The sequence below is a fragment of the Rhinolophus sinicus genome, linkage group LG07 (assembly GCF_036562045.2).
Source record: "Rhinolophus sinicus isolate RSC01 linkage group LG07, ASM3656204v1, whole genome shotgun sequence".
Taxonomy (NCBI): Eukaryota; Metazoa; Chordata; class Mammalia; order Chiroptera; family Rhinolophidae; genus Rhinolophus; species Rhinolophus sinicus.
This window is the reverse complement of record NC_133757.1, coordinates 78,221,361-78,245,702: the sequence shown is the minus strand read 5'-3', so window position 1 is coordinate 78,245,702 and position 24,342 is coordinate 78,221,361. Positions and strand designations below refer to the sequence as shown.

The window sequence follows — 24,342 nt, the reverse complement described above, 5'->3', positions numbered from 1 at the left end:
CCCTGCCACACAAGCCCAGGGGAGGGGACCTTTGATCATGCCATGTCCCTCCTCTAGAAACTGGGGCCCCAAAGCCCCTACTCACTGGGGATGAGGTGTCCAGGACTGAGAGCTACAGAGGACAAACCCCATGGGTCTGCATGCAAGTGGAGGACCCCACCTTCTATAAAAGGTCTGTCACTTTACATATTCCGCCCTCTTCCCCACCCCTCAAAGGAGTCACCCCTAAGTGTTGGTGGGGAAGGGGGGGACTACAGGCGGTGGGGAGGTGCTGAATTCCAGGGGCCAGGACTGACTTTGAAGCCTATTATGTACATGCTTCCCCTCTTTATCCACCATCTAGGGCTGTGTGCACTAATGGTGGGATGGGAGACATTGCATTTTACTGGGAAAGCACCTCTGCAGGCCACTGGGGTGACAAGAGGGGATGAAGGTCTTGAATGGCCAAGCTGGATCAATCACCTTGGGATCTTGGTAGAATGGGGGTGGGGGGCAAATTTTATAAGTGCTGATACCAATACTCCATGTTTTCCACATTCCTGTCCAAATTGGAGATCTGAACCAAACAAGCCTTCTGTCGCTTAACTTAGCAGTCAGAACCATTTCTAGGCTTGGGGCAGTGCTGAGGCCTTCCTGGAGGAGGGGACAATGGAGTCGGACCTTGGAGGATAGGAAGCCGTCTTTTTTTAAAAAGGTGAGTTGGGGGTTGAGGGAGGTGGTCCAGGAGGAAGGATCAGCATGGCCCTGGCATTGGAACTGCAAGTGTTTCTGGGGGCTCAGGGCAGGGGACAAGGTGGGGAACAGGGGCAGAGTGGGTGGTGGAGGCAGCTCAGGAGCCAGGGGAAGGGCAGAAGTCAGATCTGAGTGTTATAAAGACCCCACTGAGACCACCTTCGGGGTAGCTGGAGGCATGATGAGCAAATGGAGCTCCCTCAGGCTCCTGGACCCCCAAGTCTGCCTGCGCACACAGGACACGCCAGAGTCGGGCGCTGTGTGCCCCTTGGAGTGAGTAGATAACTGCCTGGCTCCCTCCTCCCTCCAGTGGAAGGAAATTGCTGAGTCAAGAGCTCAAGGGATAAGCTTATTTATAAAAAGAACAGCTTAGCAGCCCAACATTCAAGGTTCCCAACTGCTTCCTGCTGCAAGTGGTTGAGAATAGCCGGGGACTTCTTCCTGAGGCCACCACCAAATGACCGCAGAGTTGGAGGACCAATTCCTAGGCCCCTTACCGATGGGATGGGGCCACTCCAGGGGCCTGCGCCCTATGGTCCTGAGCCCAGCTGCCCACCCTGGTACCTGCTCATCGGCACCCCTGCAGGGCCCTTGCCCTCCTGTCCCCACCCGCCACAGGCCTTCCTTCCAGATAGCCCACCCACGCGTGAATCCTCTCAGGGTGGAAGTCAGAAGGGAGTACCCTAAACCAAGACAAGGCAAGCCTGAGGCTGCTGGGGAGGAGATGGGGAGACTTGGGGGGCGTCGGGGGTGGCTATGAGCAGCGACAGATCATTTGGCCCACGGATGCCATGTGTGTTTTATTGGTGAGTACACACTCAGGAAGGGGGAACAGGGCCCCCCCAACCCCGGGTCCCAACCTAGCCTTTCTCCTCCAGGTCCCCACTTTGGAGGGGGGTGTATCCACTGGGTGTTCACTAAGGACTCAGGAGAGAGACTGGGGCCCCACTTGCTCTTGCCCAGCCAGGCATTGGGGGCAGGGCCTGTGCCACCTCCGGGTCCACTACCGGGGCCAGCCATCAGCAGTGGGCAGCCGGCGGAGGGCGGGGCCGGGCCGTAGGGGCTCTGCCAGGGGCCGGGCCAGGAGCAAGGGGTAAGGGAAGGTCTTGGGAAAGTCGCTGGGGCCTCCAGGGGCTGGTGAGAGGCGTTCAGACTTGATGCTGACTGGGGGAGTGGGCGGGGAGGCACCACGGGCTGGGGGGCCCTCCTCGCCCAGGCTGCGGCCCCCACTGCAGGAAGAGAGAGAGGAGGGGGAAGGAGGAGGATTGTGAGCTCTTCGAGGGAAGGAGAGCAGCCAGGAGGTGGCACGGCTTGGGCAAAGGCTCAGCAGGAGGACGTTGGGAAAGGAGGGGGTGGCCATCCCTCTGGGGGCCCCTAAAATAGCCTTCCCCGCCCACCAGCACTCCAGAGGGGCTGAGTGCAGAACCAGGGATGGCCACCAGGGGTCAGCAGTGGCTAGGGGCTTCGGAAGACCTGGAGGGGCCCCACGGCGGAGCCGGACTGGGGGTACGGGGCAGTCGGGGCACTTACCTGGGCTGGGCAGAGGCCGCTAGAGGCCCATCACTCCTCGAGGGCTGCCAGGAGGCCAGGGTGGGGGGCTGCAGCAAGCCAGAGGGCGGAGGGGGGTCTCCCAGGCCATATTCTGGGGGGGTGGAGAAGGTGGGGGAGCAGGAGGAATAAATTCAGGCCACCACCTCTGGAAGCCCCTTGCCCAAGCCTGACCCACCCCACCAGCCAGTTTTCAGTTGGTTGGTGGGGGAATGTAGGCTGCCCAGTAGGCAGGTGTACGGTATCTCCCACACCTGTATGTGTGGGTGTATATGGGGTGCATACCTGGGGGGCCTGCTGAGAGGAATGGGAAGCCCCCAAGTGTGGATCCTGGGGCTGCGGCCGAGCAGGAACTCTGCAGGGTACCATAGAGGCCTCTCTGTGTGGAGAAAGGGTGAAGGGGAAACTGAGGCCCACACTCAGGCCATCCTGCTTTCACTCATCATCCCTGACACTCCTTCTCTCCACTCACCGAGGTGCTCAGTCCCCCTCGAGCCCCTGCCAGGCCACCAGGCAGGTCTGGCCTCCGCCCGTCAGCTGCCAGGTACAGGGGCGGCGGTGTCTTGCTGGCAAGGTGGCTTGGTGAGAAGAGAGGGTGGGCCAGGCCTGTGGAACAGGAGACCCCCAGAGAGAGGGCAGGCAGCCGTTTCATCTATTGAAGTCTGAGGTCCAGAGGTGATGCACCAGAGCCAAGATCCCCACCCCCACAAGCCCCCCTTGGACCCCCACCTATGCCTCATACTCACCTGGGGGCCCAGCTTTAGGGGCTGCTGGCCGGAAGGGAGATGGTCGGCTATGGGCGGGCAGGGCCTCCCCAAGCCCATTCAAGTCGCAGCCTGGTGGGGGCAGGGCCCCATATACCATGTCTGGGCTGGGCATAGTGGGGACTGCTGGCTGAGGGCAGAGAGGACAGGTTTGGTTGGAGGAATGAGATGAGTGCATCAAGTCCAAGACAGAAAATCCCAATGAGTTCAGGGGCCAGCCTCCATGTTCTGGAAGCCCTCACTTACTCCTCCCTCTGGCCTAACCTCACATGGCTGGGAGAGCCGATGCCTGGCTCTGTTGCTCCTTGACAGCTAGGCCAAGAGCTAAAGCTTCTCACTCAGCATGGGGTTGGCCCTGAGGGGGCTTTCCAGGTGTTTGATGAATGAAAAAAAATAAAGAAGGAATTAGCTGTTGAACTCTTAGTCATCCTTCAAAGCCCCAGCTATAATGCCCACTCCTCCGGGGTAGCTTTTCCTGCCCATCCAGGCAGAGACCTGACCCAAAACTCTAGGCTTCATGGCCCTAGGTCCCTCTTTCAGTCTCAGCCTTGATCACTTGGGCCTAGGAGGTGGGGGGAGGGACCCATTCATGGCGGGGCAGGGAGTCACTTACATAGAGCCGGGGTCGGGGCAAGGCTGGGTCACCCCCGTCACCTGCCAACTTCCGCAGCTTCTCTCCCGGTTCCTCAAGCCCCTCATCTGGCTCCAGCTCTGGTCCATCAAGGCCTACACCTCTCCGCTTCAGTGTCTGTGGGGAAGGGACACAATAGGATGACCCTTTCCCCCATCCTAGCCAGGGAGCCTGGTCCTATGGGAGAGGAGAGAGATCTACCTAGCTCTGTGGGTGGGTGGACTGCAGGCATAGCCTGCTCCAACCAAATCTCACTGACTGAAACGCTCAGTGAGTTATCATCTAGGAAGTTCCAACAGTATATAAGAGAGGGACTGTCCTGCCCTGGAACCAGAGCTCTCCCCAGGCCTGCTGGCACCAGCTTAACACTCCTGCTGAATATGACTCAGGTCTCTCCATTCTGCACCCATGTGCTGCCTCAAAGCCTGGCGTGCAGTAGGAGCTTAATAAATGTTGGGAGATGGTACAGCATCTGAGGACAACTTTACAGGCTTTCCTGAGCTCCCTTCCCCCTGGGAACTGCACACTCCTGGACCTCAGCGAGGTCCGTTTGCTCCAAAGTACCTTTGCTTTTTTGTCCTGTATTCACCAAATGGGTGATGACATTAAATGAGATGATGTATGTGAGGGGTACATAGTGCAGCCCTCAATGTGCAGTGGTTGATATTTTTATTTCTACTGTCCAGGCAGCTGCCCCAGAGGGACCCTCCATTTCCCCAAACCTGCTTTCACTGGCAGCAAAGCCAGATTGCAACACTCATCTTTCAAGAGTCCCTAGGCGCTAAGCAAGCAGAGTGTGCTGGAATCCCGGGCCGCGGGGGGAGGGCCCAGGGTACCTCCAGGATGTCGGTGTTGGTGCGGCTCTCGTGGGGTTCACTGTACTCCGTGTATTTCAGGAGCACGCGGTCCATGTCTGTGCTGGCGTACTGGAAGAGGCGGTTGGCACTGTTGAAGATGATGAGGGCGATCTCACAGTCGCAGAGCACGCTCAATTCGTAGGCCTTCTTCATCAGCCCAAATTTCCTCTTGGTAAATGTCACCTGGACCCAGGACCCATGGGTGGGTGGGAGAAGACAAGGATTTGGGGTGACGTGGGGGAAGTGGTGGGGCCTGTTTTCTGAACATGCCTCCTGACGCTGTGCCTCTGCATATGCTGTGCTTTCTGGCTGTGCGTCTCACTTCTCAACCTGGTAGACTTCTATTGATGCTTTGAAACCCAGCCCACATGACCTCTTCTGTGGGCAGTTTTCCTTGGCCTCCCAGACAGAGCTCACATGCTCTCTCGGAGCTTCCCCCATTCTGTGCCTCCCTCTGAGTTGGGTGTGTTTGTATGAAGCTCCATCTCCCCTATGACTAGAGCTCGAGTCATTAGGAAGAATAAATGAATAAACCATCATGAAAATGAGCAAGGGCTATATCTCAAACTTCAGACATAGCATCAAGACTCATGCCCTTGCAGATCCCCAAATGGCCAGGCCTTTGCCCAGGCTGTGTCTCCTGCCAGGAATGCCTTTTCCCAACCACTGTTCCACCCAGTGAACTCACCTGCCGATTCCTTTGGTCCAGAATGCGTGAGATCTGGATTTTTTTCCTTCCCATCGTCCCAGGCTGGGCAGAGCAATCTTTGCCTAGGGGAGACGGAAAAGAGGACAAAGTAGGTGGGTGGAGAGTGGAGCCGGGAACAGCCCCACAGCCCCCACTTGCAACCAGCCCAGGATGCAGTAGATACTTGATGAACACCTTCAGAAATATTCCACATGAGAAGGCTGACCCAGGGGTAAAGACCTCCATCTCTTGGAGATCTGCCACCCCAGCATGTGAAAAATGACCCCCTGGTAATTGTGGTACCTTGGGGAGCATGAATGTCCTGGGCCCCACTATGTGCAATGGGGTTGACAGTGTTGTGCCATGCCCATTGTTGTCGGGGACAAAATGAGCTCACCTACAGGAGCCATTCAGGTCTGCCTGGCACACAGCAGGTGCCACATACATGCTACCATTATGAATATTGGCAACAGCCTAAAAGCCCTCAAAAGACTGGTTGGAGGGACACCCATGGTAGCGATCAGTAATCCTAAACCACTGAAACAGAGCCTGGTCTGTCTTTCAACTCGTTCAACCCACAACAGCTCCCAGAGCAAGATGGAGGGCTGCAGTTACAAGAAAAGATACATTTAAAGGCTGCATTGAGAGTGGAAAAAAGACTAGAAGAAAATGCTCATGAAGGGAGTCACGACCAGGTGGAAATTTATGGGTGAGTTTTTTTTCCCTTTTTTAAAAAACTTGAGATGCAATTCATATGACATAAAATTCACCATTTTAAATTATGCAATTCGGTGGCATTTAGTTCACTCGTGATGTTCTACAACATCATGAGTGAACTAAATGCCACCGAATTGCATACTTTATCTAGTTCTCTATCTAGTTCCAGAAATTTTTCATCTCCCCCAAAAGGAGACCCCGTCCCCACGAGCAGTCACTCCCCATCCCCCACCCCCCCAGCACCTGGTAACCTCTGATCTGCTTTCTGCCTCTATGGATTTGCCTGCTCTGGGCATTTCATGTAAATAGAGTTATACAATGTGTGGCCTTTTGAGTCTTTTTTTTTTTTCATTTTTGATTATCTGAATTTTCTAACTGTTCCACTCAGTAATTATAGACTATTTCTGTTAAAAATTGTGTTTTCTTTTTTAAGGAACAGAAACCCATCCCTGCCCCACTTTCCAGCGGGAAGAGGTAGGGACATCCCGGAAAGTCCTCAGGTTTGGAGCCCTCAGACCAGGATTTGGGTCCAGCATGACTTGGGAGACACCGGGGTCCTCTTCACTGGGATGTCAGATCTTCCCGGCAGGGTCCCCAAGGGTGAGAACAGGCAGCTCAGGGAGGGTAGAATGTCCCCAAGATACACAGCATGTTGGGGTGCAGGCCCTCCTCAGCACCCCTCATGCAGGGATCCTTGGAACGAAGAAATCACGTTGCCTATTGTGCAGCAGGCATCCTGCTGAGCAGACAGCCACCCCAAGGCCCCCAAGGCCCCTGACACCCCCTCCACCAACTCTGTGACCACACCTGAGCCCCAGCCACTCCACGTCACAGGCCTGCCCAGGGTGAGTGGGCCTGCGCTCGGGTCCCAGCTGGCCTTGGACCCACTGGGCCTCAGGTTGCTGTTCTGTGAAGGCAGCGGGTATGAAATGCAGAACCCAGGACAGGCCTGGGGACAAGCCCGCTCTGGGGAAGTACAGAGAAATGTAGGGTCATCTCCACAAGTCGCCACACCTGCTTCCCTGATGGCAGCATGGGGGTGTGGGCAGGACCTCTTTCATCGCAGGGTCCTAGGGCCCAGGAGTTTGACACACCTCGGCCATCATATGTGACCCACTTTGTGACCCCAGGAGTGCCTGCCACCTTCTCTGCACTTGGTTTCTGAGCAGTCACACTATGTAGAACTCATGATGACAGCCCCAACTCCAGATGGACTTGCTAAATTTAACCTCTGGGGCTAATTTTATCCCTGGCCAGAATCGGGCTGGTTCCCACGGCTGGGATGGGTTACCCTTGCCCTGATGGGTCCTTGGAGACAGGAGGGGGGCAATAGCCCGGAGGTCCTGGGTGCCAAGATGACTCCGGAAATGCCCCCCACGCCTGGGGTCCCATGGGAACATGGGACTTGGACCTGAGAGTCTGGGCCTGGAAGATCTGACTCCAGCCCCTTCTCATTTTGGCCCCATTTTAGACAAGGAGATCCCAGCTAGGGCAGGGGTCACATAACAGGGGAACCTCAAGAGCCAGAAGGTCAGAGGGGTCTTTCTGAACTGAGACCCAAAGGTCAAGACAGAAAGTGAGTTCCAGGCAGAAGGAACAGCAGGTGCAAAGGCCCTGAGGAAGGATGAGACACAGCAACAAGGCTGAAGTGAGGAGCTCAGGGGAGAGACTGCAGAGGCAGAGCTAGTCTGGGCTCTCTGAGCTGCAGGGAAGGCTATGAGTTTGGGTCTAAGAGTGATGGAGAGCCATGGGAGGGTTTTTGAACAAGAAGGGATAGAGTTCGATTTATCACTGAAAAACTCTTCTGACACCCCTCATCCTCAACCAGGAACTAAAGTCATTCCCAGCTTTGTCCCTTGAGGGATCTACCCATTACACAGCTTTGATCATGACTCTCCCTGCTCATACACTCTTCATGGCTCCTTACTGCCCTCAGGAGAAAATTGCAGTTCCTAGCCTGGCATTCGAAGCCCTGCCTCAATCAGCCCCTGCCCACCTTTCTCTACCTTCAACAAAATGTCTCTGCCTAGAAATCCTTTTGCCCCTTCTTCACCTGGCCAACTCCGATTCACACTTCAAAACCCAGCTCAAAAAATCCATTCCTCCAGGAAGCCTTCCTTGCTCTCACTCTGGACTCCTACAGCTCCCGTCTTTCCCTTCAGTTCTGACCCTGTGGCGCAGGGGATGTATATATCCAGCTCTGTGTCCCCCAGACTAGAAGCCCCTCAGGACCAGACATAGGAGTGGTTGGGTATATTTGGTGAGTGGAGCAGGTCAAGAGAGACATGTCTGAACCCCCTGCTTCCCTCAACAACTTCCTCTCAGACTCCCCCAGGTGACTCTTACCCAGAAATACACGCGCATGCAAATCCAGTCACTGGGTGGACGTGTGTCAGGCCCAGGTGTGAAGGGCCAGCCAAGGAATGTGGGGGCGGAAAGCCCGGGGTGTGCATATATATTTGTACTCACATGCAAATCCCCACCCCAAGCCGCAGACAGACCAGCGGGCAGGTCTCCAGATGTTGGTGTGATCGGAACTGCTGGGGGGAGGTGGCACTGCTGAATGTGCCAGGCACGAGGGGTGAGGCTGAGGTTTGGGGAAGCCTCTTCTGTGCACACCCCCACACCAATGTCCAGCCAGAAAGCAGAGAGCTTGTGGTATCTGCCCACCAGAGAGGTAGAGATGGACCCATACACAGGGAATGGAGCAGGGAAGAAGGGTCAGGAGAAATCCAAGAGGGCATCTCAGAGGAGAAAGCATGTAATTGGGCCTCAATGGAGAGGCTGGGTGGGGGCCTGAGCAGAAGGGCAGGGGGTGGACCTTTGAAGCCGAGAGTCCAGCCGCTCCCCACCTCTTTCTTCATCCCCTCATACTTAGCATTTATTAAGTAACAATTGCAGTGCCAACCATTGCAATAAAGACTTCACAAGAAGTAGAAAGTGTAAGTAGACCAATGGCCACAGGAGATTAGCATAGAAAAGTGACTGAGACCTACCATAAAAAGACAATAGGCGCAAATAGCTTTATGGCTGTTTTATGGAACCTCAAAGGACAGGAAAGTACAAAGGTATTTAACTCAGACCTGTGAAAACAATGGGAAGTGCCTTACGTTATGTTTATGAAACTCTCCTCTATCAGAACCCAAGTCCAAAAAGAGAGAAGTATTGACCATGAAAGGGGCAACATTAGCCACGGATTTCAAGGAAGACCTCTCTGAACAGATGACATTTGAGCTGAGATCTCAAGTACGAGACAGGGAGAACGAAGCAAGGGAAGAGTCAGGGGTGGGAAGATCTGAGGGACGGGTGGTCCTGGCAGGGGAACTGCAAAGGCAAAAGTCAGAGTGACCCTGACTTTGGCATTTTGAAAAAAATCAAAGAAGTCTGTATGTCTGGACAGCGCGGCAAGGGGGAGAGTCCAGGAGGGTGGTGGGGAGGATTGTGGGGTGGATCATGTAAGTCCCTGTGGGCGACAGTGAAGAGTGTGGGCTTTACTCCGAGGGCAATGGGGAGCCATGGAATGTTTGAGGGCAGGGGAGGGTCAGGATATGATTTTAGAGTTTTAAAAATCCCCTTGCAATCTCACGGTTGCTGGTAGGAGAGAGAGGAGGTACAGCCACTGTGGAAAACCAGCATCTACTAAAGATGAACATATGTCTACGCTGTGACCCAGGGTTACCTCTCCTCAGTTTCACCCAAGAGAAATGGACCCATGTTTTACCAAAGACAAGAGTGTTCTCAGCAGCTTCATTCATCACAGCCCCAAACTGCAAACAACCCAGATGCCCTCAATGGGAGAATCAGTAAATACTTTCTGGTAGATTCTACAGTGGACTACTACACAGCACAGAGAAAAAATGCACTCCAGTTCTGTGCAACCGCACGGGAGAATCTCTCAGACCTATGCCGACTCAACAGTACTGGACTCCACAGAGGAGACACGCCATGGGAGTCCCTGTACATGAAGTTCCAGAACAGGAAAAACTCAGCCACAGTGACGAATGTCAGCACAGGGCTCGCCAGAGTAGGTGCTGTGACAGGGCAGAGGGGGTTGGGGGCTCTGCTTCCTGTCCAGGGTCTGAGTACACAGGTGTGTTCAGTTTGTTCAAATTTGTTAGCCCTGCTCAGATGATTTCTGTGACTTATCTCAACCAAAAGATTTAAAAAAAAAAAAAAGATTTTATTTATTTTTAAAGCCGCTGCCTGCTCCTGGCTGACAAAGGGAGCAGCGTCTCTCTCAGTAGGGGTGAGGTAACGGGGAGAGGCTGGGGCAAGTGTCCGGGTGGGAGAGGGGGGGCCTGGACTGAGATGGGGCTGCAGATGGGCAGAAGTGCCTGGATCATTTGGCAACTGAGGACACAGGACACACTGGTGACACACGTCTCAGGTCGGGAAGGAACCCAGGTTCCCAGGCCTGAGCGTGTGCAGGGGAAGCACTGGGGGGGATGAAGGAAGATTTTCATGAGCACCTGGAGCATTATAAACTCTGTACGGTGAGAAGTGTGGTCACTAAGTCAATTGACAAACACTCCTGGGGTCCTTCAGGCCATGAATGTCACCTCCCTGGCCTGGTGAGGCCCCTCAGCCCCCATAGTGATGGAGATAGGTGGGCGGGAAGGAATCCCAACTTCCCACTGACCCTTCACCCTGGACTCTCCCCACGGGACTCAGTTTTCTCATCAGTACATGACAGTGAGACTCCTCCTCCCTCCAGCTGGGGAGGAAAGGGGTGGGGGGACCTGTTGACTTGTCTTCTGGCCTCTGGCAACCCTCTGGCCTTGGAACTGAGGACGCTGAGTCAGCGTACCATGTTGCCAGACCATGGCGACAAGCAGGGGACACACTGGGCAACATCAAGCCCCTATTTCCTCCCCCATAAAATGGGTCACGGAATCATGGCCTCAAAGGCTTTGCAGTGAAGGTTTGAGAGAAAAGATATGGAACAAGTCAAGTTCCTCTTCTCGGCTCCCAGTGGGGCTTTAATGGGGGGATGAGTGACAGCACGCTGCCAGACCCGAGCCCAGAAGCCACAGCTTGTTGGGGTACTCAGGCCAGGAAAGGAGGGGAGGAAAGGAGAAGTGAGAGGCAGGTGGGTGGTAGTGGGGGGGGAGGTGAGGGCCCTCAGGGATGAGGCAAAGCAGGGAGGGGGCGCTGCTCCTGGGCCTGTAGTCAGCGAATCACGTCGGTGGACCCGCCTCATGCAACCCAGGCTGCGGTTTCATCACCTGCTCCCCAAGTACCTCATTACTGGCAACAGGAAGAGCCCCTTGGAAAACCGGGACCCCTCCTCTCTCTTGAGGGCTCAAGTGGCTCTGACCCCAGCTGCCGGTGACCCCTCCTCCAGCCAGAGCCCTGGGCCTGCCTTCTCCCTGGGGCCTGGGAGATGTTGTCCCAGGTGGGGGGCACTGTGGGTGATCTGGGGGCTGGCTAAGCCCACAGCGGCCCCTGGAGCTCCACACCTGCCCCTGGGGACAGGATGGGATCCAGCCACACCTCTTGTGTGGCCAAACTTCTCTGGGTCTGAGTTTCTACCCACAGAAAATGGGGAGTCAGGGGAGCCTTGCTGAGTTTTGTGGGGAAGCTCCACAGTAGGTGCTCTGTAGATGCTATTTCCCTCCTTCCTCTGTCACTAGGCCCTGACCTTGGGGTTACTGCTCCTCAGCCCCAGGGGGCACTCAGCTCAGAGTGAGGCAGACCCAGGCAGGGGAATTAGGGGGCAGGGGGCAGGGAGAAAGCCTATTCCTCATACGGACAAATGGGGGGGTAGGGAGATTCCCTAAACACATGTAGAGCCCCTGAAAATCCACAGGTGCGTAAAACACATGGATCCCCAGAAACATGCATCACCCCCAAATACATGTGGATCCTGCATACAAAAGACCCCAAAACATGCAGCCCAAAATACATACAGAACCCCCCAAACAAACATAGCTCTCCCAAACACACTCAAATCCCCCACATATAGACACATAGAGCCCCCAACACATGCCAATCCCCCAAATGCACACAGACCCCCAAATACATGAAGACACCCCTAAACACACCAGTCCTCCCAACATCATGCAGACCCCCCCAGACACACACAGAGCTCCCCAAGCACATGCAAACTCCTCAAATCTAGGCTAGTTCCCCATTACACACAGGCCCAGACACAGGTAGGACCCCATCCCTGCAATGATGTCACCCCCCCTCTGGCTTCCTGAAGCAAATGGTCAGCACTCCCCAAGGGAGAGATGGGGGCAGGGGTTGGGAGTTGTTACCCACATGTGGCTGTGAATCCCAGAAACCCAGAAAAAAAATGTTCCAGTTCAAGATGACCCTTTTGGGGTCCCTTTATCCATAGCTCGCTCTGGCATCCATGGGGATGCACCCATTTATATCCATGAGGTCCAATGGGCGACCCTCAGGCCCGCCTCCACAGACCCCTCCCCAGACCTGCACTGCGAGGGCCACTGTGGCCGTGCACTGAGAGGCCAGGGCTGCAGCTGTGGGCCTGGCCAGACCAGGGTTCAAATCCTAGCTCTACCACACACTCATTGTCTGATATGCTCTGAGCCTCAGTTTCCCCATTTGTACAATGGGCCTCTGCGAGCTCCCCAGGCACCCACCCCCTTGTCCCTCCTTTTGGGGAGGCCTCATATACCAGCAAATTCCCAGACCACCTTCTGCCCCTTTCCAGGCACCTGACACACCAGCCCCAGACAGCCTCGCCACACTCCCCAAATCAGGCCTTTGCCCAGGCTGTGCCCTCCCCCTAGAAGGCCCAGGGCTAAGGCGCTGTCCTTCAAGGTCAAGCAGAAACCCGTTTCTGGAAGTGCTGGTTTCCCCAGGCAGGAGCCATCTTTCCCTGCGGCGCTTAGCCCTGCTGGGTATTTTTGGTGCTTCTTTGTTTCTGTCTTTGATAATCATGTTGCCCTATGAGGATGCCCACTCTGTGAGGGCAGGGATGGCCTTCCCCAGACTGGCACACAGTAGGCCCCCACTCACTCTTCCTAAGTGAATGGGCAAACAATGGTTTAACACATGGAAGAAACACTGGCAACTGGTTTAGTTTTCTTTGAAACACCTCGTGACCCACAAAACAAATTTGAGGCTCCAATCTGGTCCATAGGCTGACAGTTTGAAATGCCTGCTCTAAAGAGCCAACAGCACAATAGCCAATTGGATGGTTTTGTGCTCCTCTCGGGCCAAAGGACGAACCCTCCTAAAGTCTCACTGCCATGTTGGAAGGAAACCATGTCCTGAGGCCCGGCCTGGTGCTCACATGCCACAGAGGTCAATTTCTGTGTCACAGCCAATACAGACAGAGGCCCACTGCCCCATCCCCCCTCGTAAGGGGCTGGGGACCCTGATTCCTGGAGCCAGAGAGACTCTACATTCAGATGCCAACCCTGCTGTCCCATGCAGTTCGGAGCCCAGGGCTACCCAAGGTGCCAGGTAAGGTCCCCAAAGCCACAGTGCAGCTGCAGGAACAGCCCAAGGTTTCCCTGTCTTTGTTCCAGAGAAAGAGCTTCCCATGGGGCCCCAGAAATTCATCCCCAAAGGCCCACGCCTCCCTGCTTGGGAAATTAGCACATCTGTCAGCGCTGGGCAGAAGGGATTCAGCCCATAACCTGGCAGACCCAAGACACTGTGAGCAGGAACCCCAAGATGGGGCCTTGGGGCATCCTGGTCTCCACTCTCTTCCCCCAGAAAGTGTGGGAACCCACCAGATGCTGGGGACATAGGGGCCGGGAGTGAACAGACCCAGCCTGGCCTCCCCCATTGCCCAGTCTGACAAGGGAGGTAACAACAGACATAACTATGCCAGGAACAGAGGCTTTCAAGGAAGAAATTCAACAGAGGGAGGCTGTGGGGGTGGTAGGGGAAAGAGCTGCTTTGGACAGAGGAATCAGAAGGGGCTTTCTGAAAAGGGGGCATCTCAAGGGTGAGAGGACACCAGCCCTGTAGGGATGTGGGGGAGAGAGTGCCCAGTAGAAGGAATGGCAAGTGCAAAGGCCCTGAGGTAGGAAGGTGTTGGGTGGGTTCCAGATGCAGGGGAGGCCAGCATGGCTGGGGTGGGGTGAGTGAGGGGCAGCTGGAGACCAAGAAAGCAGGGAGGCTGCAAGGGGACCGGGAGTCAGGGTGGGAGGGTGGACCATAGAGCAATGGGGAACCAGAGAGGATGTGTGAGCAAGGTAGGGTGTGGTCTGAGTCGGGATTTTAAGCAGACCCAGTGGCTGCCGTGGGGAAAGGTCCTGTCAGAGCGAGGCCAGGACAGCATCCAGTAGGAGACTGTGAGGGCTGCGGGTGTGGAAAGTAGATGAGGCAGGCCTCTGCCCATAGCAGTGGCTCCTTATGCCAACCAGCTTTGAGTACTACCTTCCAAGTGCCCCACCTTAACCTCAGGTGAACCTGAGCCTGGAGAATGGGACAGAGAAGCGACAGACTTGATGCCTCCTTGACCCCTGGTAGAGAGTAGGGTGGGATGGGCCTGGATGAGGCTCGGTCATAGTTTGGATGGCACCTCATGCCCGGGCCCATGCGCCACCTCATTTACACACAGGACCCGCCTGACCCACAGACAGCCCAGTAAAGCAGAGACAGCAGCCCCGTTTTACATAGGAGGAAGCAGGCTTCTTCCTAGGTCCACATGGCAAGACCCCCAGATTCCCATTCAACCTGGGCTTGTACCCCAGGGACGTCCTATGATCACCCAGTCTGGGAAGTGGGCCTGGGCACCACTGGGGTCCAAGACACTTGCTGCTGAGCCTCGGGGTGATGGGGCGGCCTCAAAGCCCCTGAGATACAGACCCAGAGAAGCTCCTTTGGGGGCTCAGAAGTGGCACCCTGTGTACCCCATGGGTATTCACATTCTGGGGCTAGAATGAGCTTTCCTACCCTGGGAGCTCAGGCATATGATAAATCATTTCCAAAAAATGTCATCTGTCTCCAGGTACATATATGCTTCAAATCTTCCAGAAGGCCAGAACCCCAAAATGTCTACATTCATTGTATCTGAGTTGGGGTGACAAATTATTTTAATTCCCTTTCTCCTCTTAATTTGCACTTTCCAGATGTCTATCTGTTTGGGTAATGATTGAATGAAATAAAAAATTAGCTGGAGATGGTAAGTATGATGGAGAATAGCTTGTTTAGATCATGGGGTGGCCATGGAGCTCAGAGAGGGGCAACCATCTGTCTGAGGCCACACAGAGACAGGAGAGAGGAAGCTGGAGCCCCTCACTCCTGGCTTTTGTTCTCTCGGGGGGCTGAGAGGCTGTCTTGTGCGCCATTCCTTCTCTGGGGTGCCTGGGTGTCTCTACCTGGCCCCAGTCTTCCCTCCTGCAAAATGAGGACTTCAGACCATATAACCAGCTTCTAGTTCTCCCAGGTGAGACCCTAAATATTTGGAAATTCCATTCCCTGGAGGCCAATATTCACTCCTTAGCTCAGACAGGTGGTGGGAGCCAGGCATGGGGAAAAGGGAGGGTGAGGCTGACTTCAAACCCACACATCAGTCCTTCCCAGTCGAAATACTTTTTTGAACCTTGTTCCTTTACCCCAAGAGTCTGAGAGTTCTTGTACCCAGATGCCAAATGTCCAGAAGTTCTGACCTTCCCCAGTGAGGATTTCTCAGTCAGGCTAGGCAGGAGGCCTGAGCTACCGTGTTTCCCCGAAAATAAGACCTAGCCGGACAATCAGTTCTAATGTGTCTTTTGGAGCAAAAATTAATGTAAGATCTGGTATTTATTATATTATATTATATTATATTATATTATATTATATTATATTATATAGACCCTGTCTTATACTAAAATAAGATATGTCTAATGCGTCTTTTGGAGCAAAAGACTAAAATCCAATGCATCTTTTGGAGCAAAAATTAATATAAGACCTGACCCGGTGTTATAGTAAAATAAGACCGGGTCTTATATTAATTTTTGCTCCAAAAGATGCATTAGAGCTAATTGTCTGGCTAGGTCTTATTTTCAGGGAAACACGGTATTTCTGACTTCTTGGGTCTGCAGCTGGGGGCTGGGGGTGTCCAAGGACCCCAGTCGCTAACTGATGTCTGCAGCCCTGGACCCTGAGAAAGGTGGAGAGAGGGGGACCATGACCGTGAAAGTTAACAGCCACCAGCTTGTCATGTGCTGAGTATTACTGTTCCTGTACCCTTGTCCTACATGGGGACACTGAGGCACAGGAAAGGTGGTAGCCCGTCCTTTAAGGCAGTTGTGGCCCACCACCCAGGTCTCTGTGCCCACCACATGGGCACCCCGTGGGTCCAGCTGAGGCCCTACATTTGCTGCATGAGGCACAGACCCCACGGGGCAGGTGAGGGTCACAGCAGTCAGAGACATACAAGGGATGGTCATGCCACACACAGGTCTGGGGCTGTGACACACGAGGACACCTGCAGCAAGAAGGCACGGGGTTGTGTACAGGGGCCTCGAGGGCACGCAAAGGGTTGTGCTCCAGGAGAGGAGGACACTGTAGCCCACAGACCAGACACACAGCTCACGGACACTTAACAGGGGCTCCTGGCACCACAACTTTGGACACACAACTCCTCCCAAACTGACATCAAAACCCTCAGACACATGCTCCTTAGACACAACCTCTCAGAAACAAAACTCTAGGACTCACAACCCCTCCAACACATCCTGCCCCTCAGCTTCACACCCCTCGGACTCACAATCCCAGGACGCACACCTCTGAGACATACACTCTACAACACACAGCAGCACACTCAGACCTCCAAACCTAGCTCAGCGCACAGATGACATTCAAAGACACCATACGAGCCTCGTTCCGCCGCGACACAAACCTGCTCTGCCTGGACCCTTGGACGCGCACGCAAGAATCCGCAGCCGCCGCACAGAGCGCCGGTCGCCCCGCCGCCGCAGGTGCCTACGGAGCGATAGGCCCCGCCTCCAGAAGCTGATTGGATGGGGGCGGTTCATTTGCATGGAGGGCGTACCCACGGGCCGCGATGGGCGGGTACTTGGGCGTGACTCCGCCTCGTGAGTTCAGGGCCCGGGGACTCGGACCGGGAAAGACGCTGAGGTGCGTACAATGAGCCAGAGGGAACTAGAGAAGAGGCGGGATCAGGCTCGCCAGGCTTCCCCCACCCACACTGGGCGCCCCTGACCCTGTCTCTAACCACTGCCAACCCCAATACTGGACTTACTCCATCCTGAGTGAAATATAACTCTGACCCTAAGGACCCCAGGGGCTGAGCTCTTCTGAAAACAGCACTGACTCTTGCTCTCACCCAAATGGAGAGACTGCAGAAAGGGGCTCTGGAGTGGCCTGTGTGGCCTCGCCCATTGACAGGAGGGTGACAGACCCCTCAGCTGCTGGGCTCCCTCCTCCACTTCAAAGGTCAGCTGGCGGGAGGGCTTCCAGGACTGGCCCCCAGCCCAGACCTCTAAATCCACGTTCTCCCTGGGATCCCAGGCCCAGAGGGGGGTCAAAGGAGGGTTGTTGAATGAATTAATGTGAAAAGAATTACAGGATGAAGGTGACATTGAACTGGGTAATCCTGGAGAAGCCCGCAGCCTGGAGGAGGTAGAGCGCCAGCGCCACACTCCCCCAGCCCTGTGGGGTCAGGACTGGGCCAGAGGGGTCAAACAGGGCTTCCTAGAAGAGGGGGCACTTGCACGGGGCCTTGAAGCCCACTGAGAGAAGGGTTTTCCAAGAGGGAACAGCCCCATAAAGGTGCAGGGGAAGAGTGTAGAGTTCTTGGGGTGGGGGAGGTGAGGGAGAGGAAGCCAGGGCAGGAGAAGACAGGGTTGGGAGCCCAGGGAAAGGCTGGGAGATGGCGAGGAGGGGGTTGGGGCGAGTGAAGGGGAGGAGCAGGTGGGCTGCAATGGCTGCCTGGTGTCCACCTTCTCAGAATAGGAGATGTCTGGACCCCTGGCCTCAGGGGGGTGCATGTGGAGATACCATGTGTGGGGGACACTGAGGCAGGGAATAGGCTTCGTCCCACACCTCAGTTTACCCGTGACATGGGCAGTTTGTACCCCTAGCCTGGGCACAAGTTTCTTTTTGGACATAAAAACTAGGGTTCACACTGTGTCATAATGTGGGGACCAGGGCTCCTGCCTCTCCCACCTCCTTCCACAGCTCTCAGTGTCCAATGTCAGACATTCAGGTGTCCCAAGGACACACTGGGGCCCAGGCTGGTCTGGGGGCTTCTGCCTTGGCTCCAAGGTGCAGAACAAGGCTTGGGTAGTGTGGAGGTGGCTGGGGAGCCCCAGGCCCCCCAAGGGCCGCTCTGTTTACCTGCAGCCGCCTGCCTGTCTCTGATGCAACAGGCAGGCTCTGGTTACATAAGGGCGGCAGCTGGAGCAGCTCTGGGAGCAGCCAGGGCGTGGTGGGAAAGCTTGACCTGAGCTGAGTTGGCTGGTGCTGCCCCCTATGCAACCCCACACGCCCTGCCCCTTTCCACCACTGGGGCTCCCTCCCATGTTCCTGCCTCCCCTTGTAGCCCCCATTTTATCTTCTATCTGTTCACATCCCGTCTCTTATAACGGTCCCTCCTTTTCTGCTCCTATCCTATATTCTTCCCATCACTGGCTGTGTCACCCTTTGTGGACCCCTGCCCCCCATTAGGACAGTCAAGATTCTTGGCCCCAGTCTTCTCAGATGAGGGGACACCCTTAGTTATTGGAGTAAGATGTTGGAGAGTGGAGGGGAGGGTTAGGGGAAGAAGAGGGTGGAGAAGGCCAGAGGTGGGGGACTTGGGAAGGGGGCCTGAAGGTGGGGGAAGCGGGGGTGGAAGGGTGGTGAGGTGGAGAAGCTGCTCGCCCCAAGTCCCCGTCTTGCAGATCCTCTCCCACCATGTCAACAGGGACAGGCTTTGAAGGACCCTCCATGGCAAGGACAGTGTGGTCCTGTGGGTAGGGCCTTAGGTTAGAGGACTCTGGGTCCCCACCCCAGTTCCAACTCCCACTCACTGTGTGACCTCAGGCCAGTCACGTCATCCCTCTGAGCCTGTTTGCTCATGTGAAAGGTGGGGACAATAGCAGCCTCTCCTTCTGGGGGGGAGCACTTTAAGGTCCACCTCCAAGGCCCCCTCCTTCACAAGCCTTCTCTATCCCCCTCCCTTGTGGGGTTCCTCCACCCCTATCCCTCCTTCCAGTCCAGCGCGGACCCACAGGTTTCGGGTGTCTGGGTCCACTTCTGTCTTTCCCAGCCTGGTTCCTCCTCGAGGCTGGGCCCAGAGTGTGGCAACGCCAAAGGGGCATCTCCATGGGTTTCCTGAAGCACTGGAGAGCCCAGAACAGGGTCTGAGTGGTGGAGAGGCATGGGAACCAAGTGTGGGGCATCCGGAGGCCTCACTGGGGGATGTGGCAGAGCTAGGAAGGGGCTTCCCAGGGGCAGGACCCTCTAGGGGTACAGAGCAGGCCTGAAACAAAACCAGGACTTGGATCAAGGGATAAGGATGAAAAGCGAAACTGAAGTCCGAATTTTGCCGACCACTGCAGGCCAACCCGGGGCACTGCTGCCCTCTTGGGCCTCTTTTTTCCTTATCCACACAGCTGAAGGAAACTTGGGTAGGGCAGGGGGGTGCTGGTGGTGGAGAAGCCACACTTCACCAGGGCTGGGATCCTTTCCAGGTAACTCCTACTCTCATGGATACTAGATTCCTGCTTGAATGCACCGTGGCACGGGGAGATCACTCTCTGCCAGCTACACACCTACCTCTGGGGCTCTGCCAGGAGTGAGTCCTACTGAGCTGGAATGCCACACCTTCCACCCCAACAAGAAGGGAAGGCTGCCATCGTGTGTCCAGGAGCACATGGGGACACATGCAAGATCCTGCTGAGTCGTCCAGCCTCCAGGAGCCTTAGTTCTCTCTCTGAAAAATGGGAGTGAAGACGTAGGGGGTGAAAAAGGGATGAGGGTCAAATGCGCCCCCCAGGATCAGTCAGGACTGCAATGACTGCTTAGAGGCTGAGTGCCCAGCCAAGCCTTTGCTTCTTGCGCCCCCTGGCGGCCATCTGGGACCGGGCGTTCGCCTGTCCTGAAAGGGAGAGGTGGCCATGCAAATGAGATGCAAATTAATCAGCATCCCCGCGGGCTCTCTGTCTCGGTGTAAGGGATCTGATATCCCATTGTCTGCAGAGACCTCTTTGAGAGAGCTATTAGTCTCTGGTTGAGGTTGCGTCCAAGGGCAGCGGGTGATGGGGAGGCCCTGGGAAGGTCTGGGGGCACTCACAGCTGCCCCCCACTAGTTCACTGTGCCCTTGGGATATGTACAGTTACTTCACTCAGCTTTTGTCTATCCTATAGGTCTGAGTCCTGGGGCCAGGGCTGGCCCACAGCGGGTGATCAATGTTTGCTGGGTAAATGTCGGCATTGTGGACAGACAACTAGTGGTACTTTCAGAGCAGGTGTGCAGAGTGATTGTGTGGGGGCTGCACACCAGTCAGGGCCTCAGTGGGGTGGATGTGAGGCTTAAGCTGAGTTGGCACAGTGGGGAGGCAGGATGGCAGCACAGAACTGCACCCCCCTCAATACATCCTAGGAGGGAAGGGAGAGGACTTTTTCTGACAATGGGAAGTGGTTCTTTGTCACCTCCTGTGCCCCTAGACCTTCTCCCAGACCCTCAGGCCCCTTCACAGCCCTGACTTCCCACCAGGACTCTCTCTCCGCTAAGCTGCCCCTGGCCCTTGCAACCTCTTCTCCACAACCACCCCCAGTGCCAAGGGACACGTGGGGGGACCTCCCAGAGCAGCGGGCCTGGGACCCACCCTGCTATACCCCAAACCACGCCATTCTGATCTTCCTGATACATTTTACTGTACACTATGTTGGCACACAACTGGCCTTGGAGCTATGCAGACAGTGGGCCATGACCTTCCAGACCTAGAATTCAAAGGGATCAGTGTGGGCTCTTCTGCAGTCAGCAGAAATAAACTCAAAGAAATGTTGGCAAATACAGTAATTTAGTGATTAGTATCAGGTACAGCTGGATCCAGGAGCCCATGCAATGTTCTCAGGTCCCCTCTTCCATCTGTCCAGCTCAACAACCCCAGTAGGAAGGTACCTTTCCCACACTTCCAACAAAATTCCCAGAGGAGACCTCTCATTGGGTCACATGTCCATCTCAAACCAATCAGTGACCTGGGAGATGGGGATCCCACGTCTACTCCTGGGAGCCATAAGGCCTGAGCCTAGGGTGGGTGTTTCTGCTTGAGGCAGAATGCAGGCCAGGCAGGCAGGTACATGAATGTCCACCTCAGCCTGTAGAGAAGGTCCAGTCAGCCTTCTTTGTCCAGATGAAGAAAGGGAAGACCAGAGAGGGCCAGCTCTAGGCCCCTCATCACACAACATGTCAGAGGCAGAGCTAGGACTAATCTGGGCAGGAGTCTACCCTCCTCAAGATGTGTCACCTTGAACAAGTCACACTACCTCTTGGGGGCTCTCTTTTCCCATCTGTATTTGGGGATGACACCTGCTTTACAGGGCTGTCTGATGAAATATGACCTCTGTAAAGCCCCAGCACATTGCCAGGCACACAGTAGGTGATCAATCGGGATGATCACAGTGGCAGTTATTGGATGAGGGGCCATGGCTGATGTGGAGTAGGAGTCCAGGGGCAAAGTCTTGTCGGGACATTCACGGCTGGCCTGCAGACTCTGGGCAGGAGCGGGAAGACCACACTGGCCACACTTGCTCTGTCTTCAGTCCCTGCTAGGTCCCACAAGATTGTGTCCAAGGGCCCAGCTCTGGTCAGGCTAGGGGGGCAAGGGATGAGGGTCAGAGCGAGGAGGTCTGAGATGCCCCCAAGGCTGCAGGGTCACCCTGATGAGGCAGCACCTGAGGCGGGAGCCTGACAGGGCCTGGGGGCTTGGAGGGTCTGGGTGTGACTCCACACTTCCAGTCACAGGCAGTGACCCCCACCTTGCCTATCTGAGCCTCAGTTTCCTCCTCTGTAAAATGCAGCTGTATACAGGACCCTGAGCGAAGCAGGTGAGGACAGAGGCTGGGGGAAGTTGAAACTTGACCCAGTGAAAGTCATACAATGTGGGGGGAACAGTTGGGGAAAAGTGGGAATGGAGGCTCTGAGGGGCAGTGGGCAGCAATTCTGGGGAGTAGTGGAGCAGTCTGCAGGCACAAAGGTGGGATCAGGAGGAGCACAGAGCATTCTGCTCAGAGGGGGTACAGCACATCATGCAGGGTGTGGGGAGGGCGTCCTTGAGGTGTAGGGGTGGGAGGGCCCAGGGCATGCTATGGGGAGACAGTGGGGGTGTTGAGCCCAGGGATGGCGGGCAACACTGGACAGGGCACTGGCGTGAGCTGCTGACCCCCAGCAGCCACTCCTGCCCCAAGCCCTCCAGTATCCCCCAGGCAATCCCACAACCCCCAGGCCCAGAGCTAAGCCTGGCACACAGCAGGTGCCCAATAAGTGCTCTCTGACTGCGCATGTATGAATTCTGCTCTAGGGGTTGTGGGGTCCCCGTCCATGTGTCCCTAACCCTCAGAGAGGGCCCCCACGGTACAGAGCACCATCACAGCAAATGGGCAGGGGCTCCAAGAGCTACACAAGCCAGGGGCTCAGTAAGTCCCTCAGGCACCTCTGATCGGCTGGGGTGTGTCCTGCACAGGCACAGAATCACAATACACCAGGTCCTCTTGGTATCACACTCCTCACATGATCAATCACACCTCCCAGGACGGATGCCCTCCTGCTGTCCTCTCCCATCCAGTTCTGGGCCTAGCCATGTGGCTGGCCTTGACAGATGGGACATGCACAAATGGGAAGCAAGCAGAGGCTGGATGAGCCCAGTGCACTGAGGCTGCCCTCTTGGTCACCAGCCACCAGCAGCCCAGGCTGGACTGCTGAAGAGGCCACATGGAAGTTGAGAACCCCCACCACCACCACCACACACACACAGCCACCAGCATTGGTCAAGAGCCAGATGTGTGAAGCCACCTCTGACTGTCGCCCTTATAGAGCTCTATAAGTGCCACACAAGTGGCTGCCAGCTGATGCCAGCACAATGGCCCAGCTGAGCCCAGCCCGAATCACAGAATCATAGGCAATCAGATTGGAGCTGTAAGCCACTAAGTTTTGGGTGAGTCTGTCACATGGCAGTAGCTGACAGTTAGACCAAGCATCCCCATATACAGCTGCACTTCCTTTGCCCACCGATGAGCCACTTTGCCAGAAGGGAAAAAGAGACCAGAAAGGGGGAGGGACTTGTTCTGGGTCACACAGCAGATCAGCAGTGCAGAGAGGGGTCCAGAGTTGGGTGGTAATCACCGTGCAGGGCTCTGCTTGAGAGGTGTATGGGTAAAGCAAGCAGCTAGCATGTGGCAGGGCAGGGAAATACGGGTTCCCCTCTCTGTCTTGGAGGAGTTCTTGGCATTGGGACAGGGCCTATGGCCTGAATGAGGGGCAGGAAGATGGCAGAGAGAGCACGAGGGAAATGGGCTGACAACGGCCCTGAGCAGCACAGCGCACAAGGTCCCCTCGCTGACCAAGCACCTTCCCCCTGACCAAGCATCCTACAAGCCCAGCACAAAGCCCGAGTGGTTAGACGGCACGTCCCTTCTTGGACAACAAAAGGGTGGGTTAGTTCCGAGCACAAAGCACTGGGAGATTCCTGAGCCTACTCAGCACTACCCTGGTCAGAGGGGCCAAAGTACCTACAAGTCTCTTCTGGGGTCAGACTGAGGGTGGGGGTGGTTTCCTGGGGCTGCAATAAAACATGTGCAGTGTCCCAGAGGCCAAGGTCAGAGGCCATGAAGACGAGGTGAAAGGCCATCCCGCTTGCTTAGCTAGGTTGGAGTGTGCGCTTGGGTCGCCCTCCTAGAACCCTTGGCCTAAGCCTTCTGTGCATCCTCTGCAGAAATGGGACCGGCCACCCGCTTCAGAGGTCATAGCTGGGATTCACGCAGGGCTGGGCACTTCAAACCCACAGGGCTTACAAAGAGAGGCCTTAGCCGCACCTGGAGGCACTGCTAGCGTTTTTCAGAAGCAAATTGCCTTTTCTTTTGCAACAGCAAGCAGGGCATTTGAAAACACTTGGGAAACCATGAGTTCAAAGTAAAAGCTATGGCTTTTTGAGGCACTACTGTGTGCAGGGCACTGTTCGAGGTGCTTTATAGAGTCAACTCTAGTCCCGATGGCTGTCACCAACCCATAGCAGAACAGCCAAAACCAGATGGTTGTTTAATGCAAACGAACCCAGATAAACCCATCATGCTACCCCCAGAGGGAAGACTGCTGCACCTCCATTTTGACACATTCGCAAGGCTCTTGTTTTTGACAAAAGTGTCTTAGTTCTCAGAAACTGCAACACAGAAGTTTTCTTCTTCCTAAACACCTGGCGGGGGACAGACGGGCCAGAACCCTAAGCTGCCGGAGCCAGACACATCTCAAGGCAGTTAAGCTTACAACATGTA

General features: G+C 55.4%; 1 protein-coding gene across 3 annotated transcripts; it reads right to left on the bottom strand.

Annotated features, from left to right (window-relative positions):
* Positions 1–1,503: 1,503 nt before the first annotated feature.
* On the bottom strand, positions 1,504–19,685 carry MEF2B (myocyte enhancer factor 2B). Of its 3 annotated transcripts, none has more exons than XM_019736987.2 (9): positions 19,630–19,685; positions 5,221–5,303; positions 4,512–4,715; positions 3,658–3,792; positions 3,027–3,174; positions 2,753–2,886; positions 2,566–2,659; positions 2,263–2,374; positions 1,504–1,961 (listed from the first exon to the last, which is right to left on the bottom strand). In XM_019736987.2, the coding sequence occupies exons 2-9, from the start codon at positions 5,272–5,274 to the stop codon at positions 1,736–1,738; spliced, it is 1,107 nt and encodes a 368-aa protein (XP_019592546.2). In that variant the 5' UTR covers positions 5,275–5,303; positions 19,630–19,685; the 3' UTR covers positions 1,504–1,735. The 3 variants fall into 3 exon arrangements, with proteins under 3 accessions (XP_019592546.2, XP_019592545.2, XP_019592548.2); XM_019736986.2 differs by lacking the exon at positions 19,630–19,685 and adding an exon at positions 16,748–16,855; XM_019736989.2 differs by lacking the exon at positions 19,630–19,685 and adding an exon at positions 8,284–8,336.
* Positions 19,686–24,342: the final 4,657 nt, after the last annotated feature.

What these genes read in the sequence shown, in the direction of transcription:
- MEF2B (XM_019736987.2), bottom strand. Translation starts at nt 5,274, where the DNA reads ATGGGAAGGAAAAAAATCCAGATCTCACGCATTCTGGACCAAAGGAAT. An exon ending in GAGGGGGACTGAGCACCTCG is followed by an intron (nt 2,660 to 2,752) that starts GTGAGTGGAGAG and finishes TTCTCCACACAG; the next exon opens with AGAGGCCTCTATGGTACCCT. An exon ending in CCTCTCAGCAGGCCCCCCAG is followed by an intron (nt 2,375 to 2,565) that starts GTATGCACCCCA and finishes CCACCCCCCCAG; the next exon opens with AATATGGCCTGGGAGACCCC.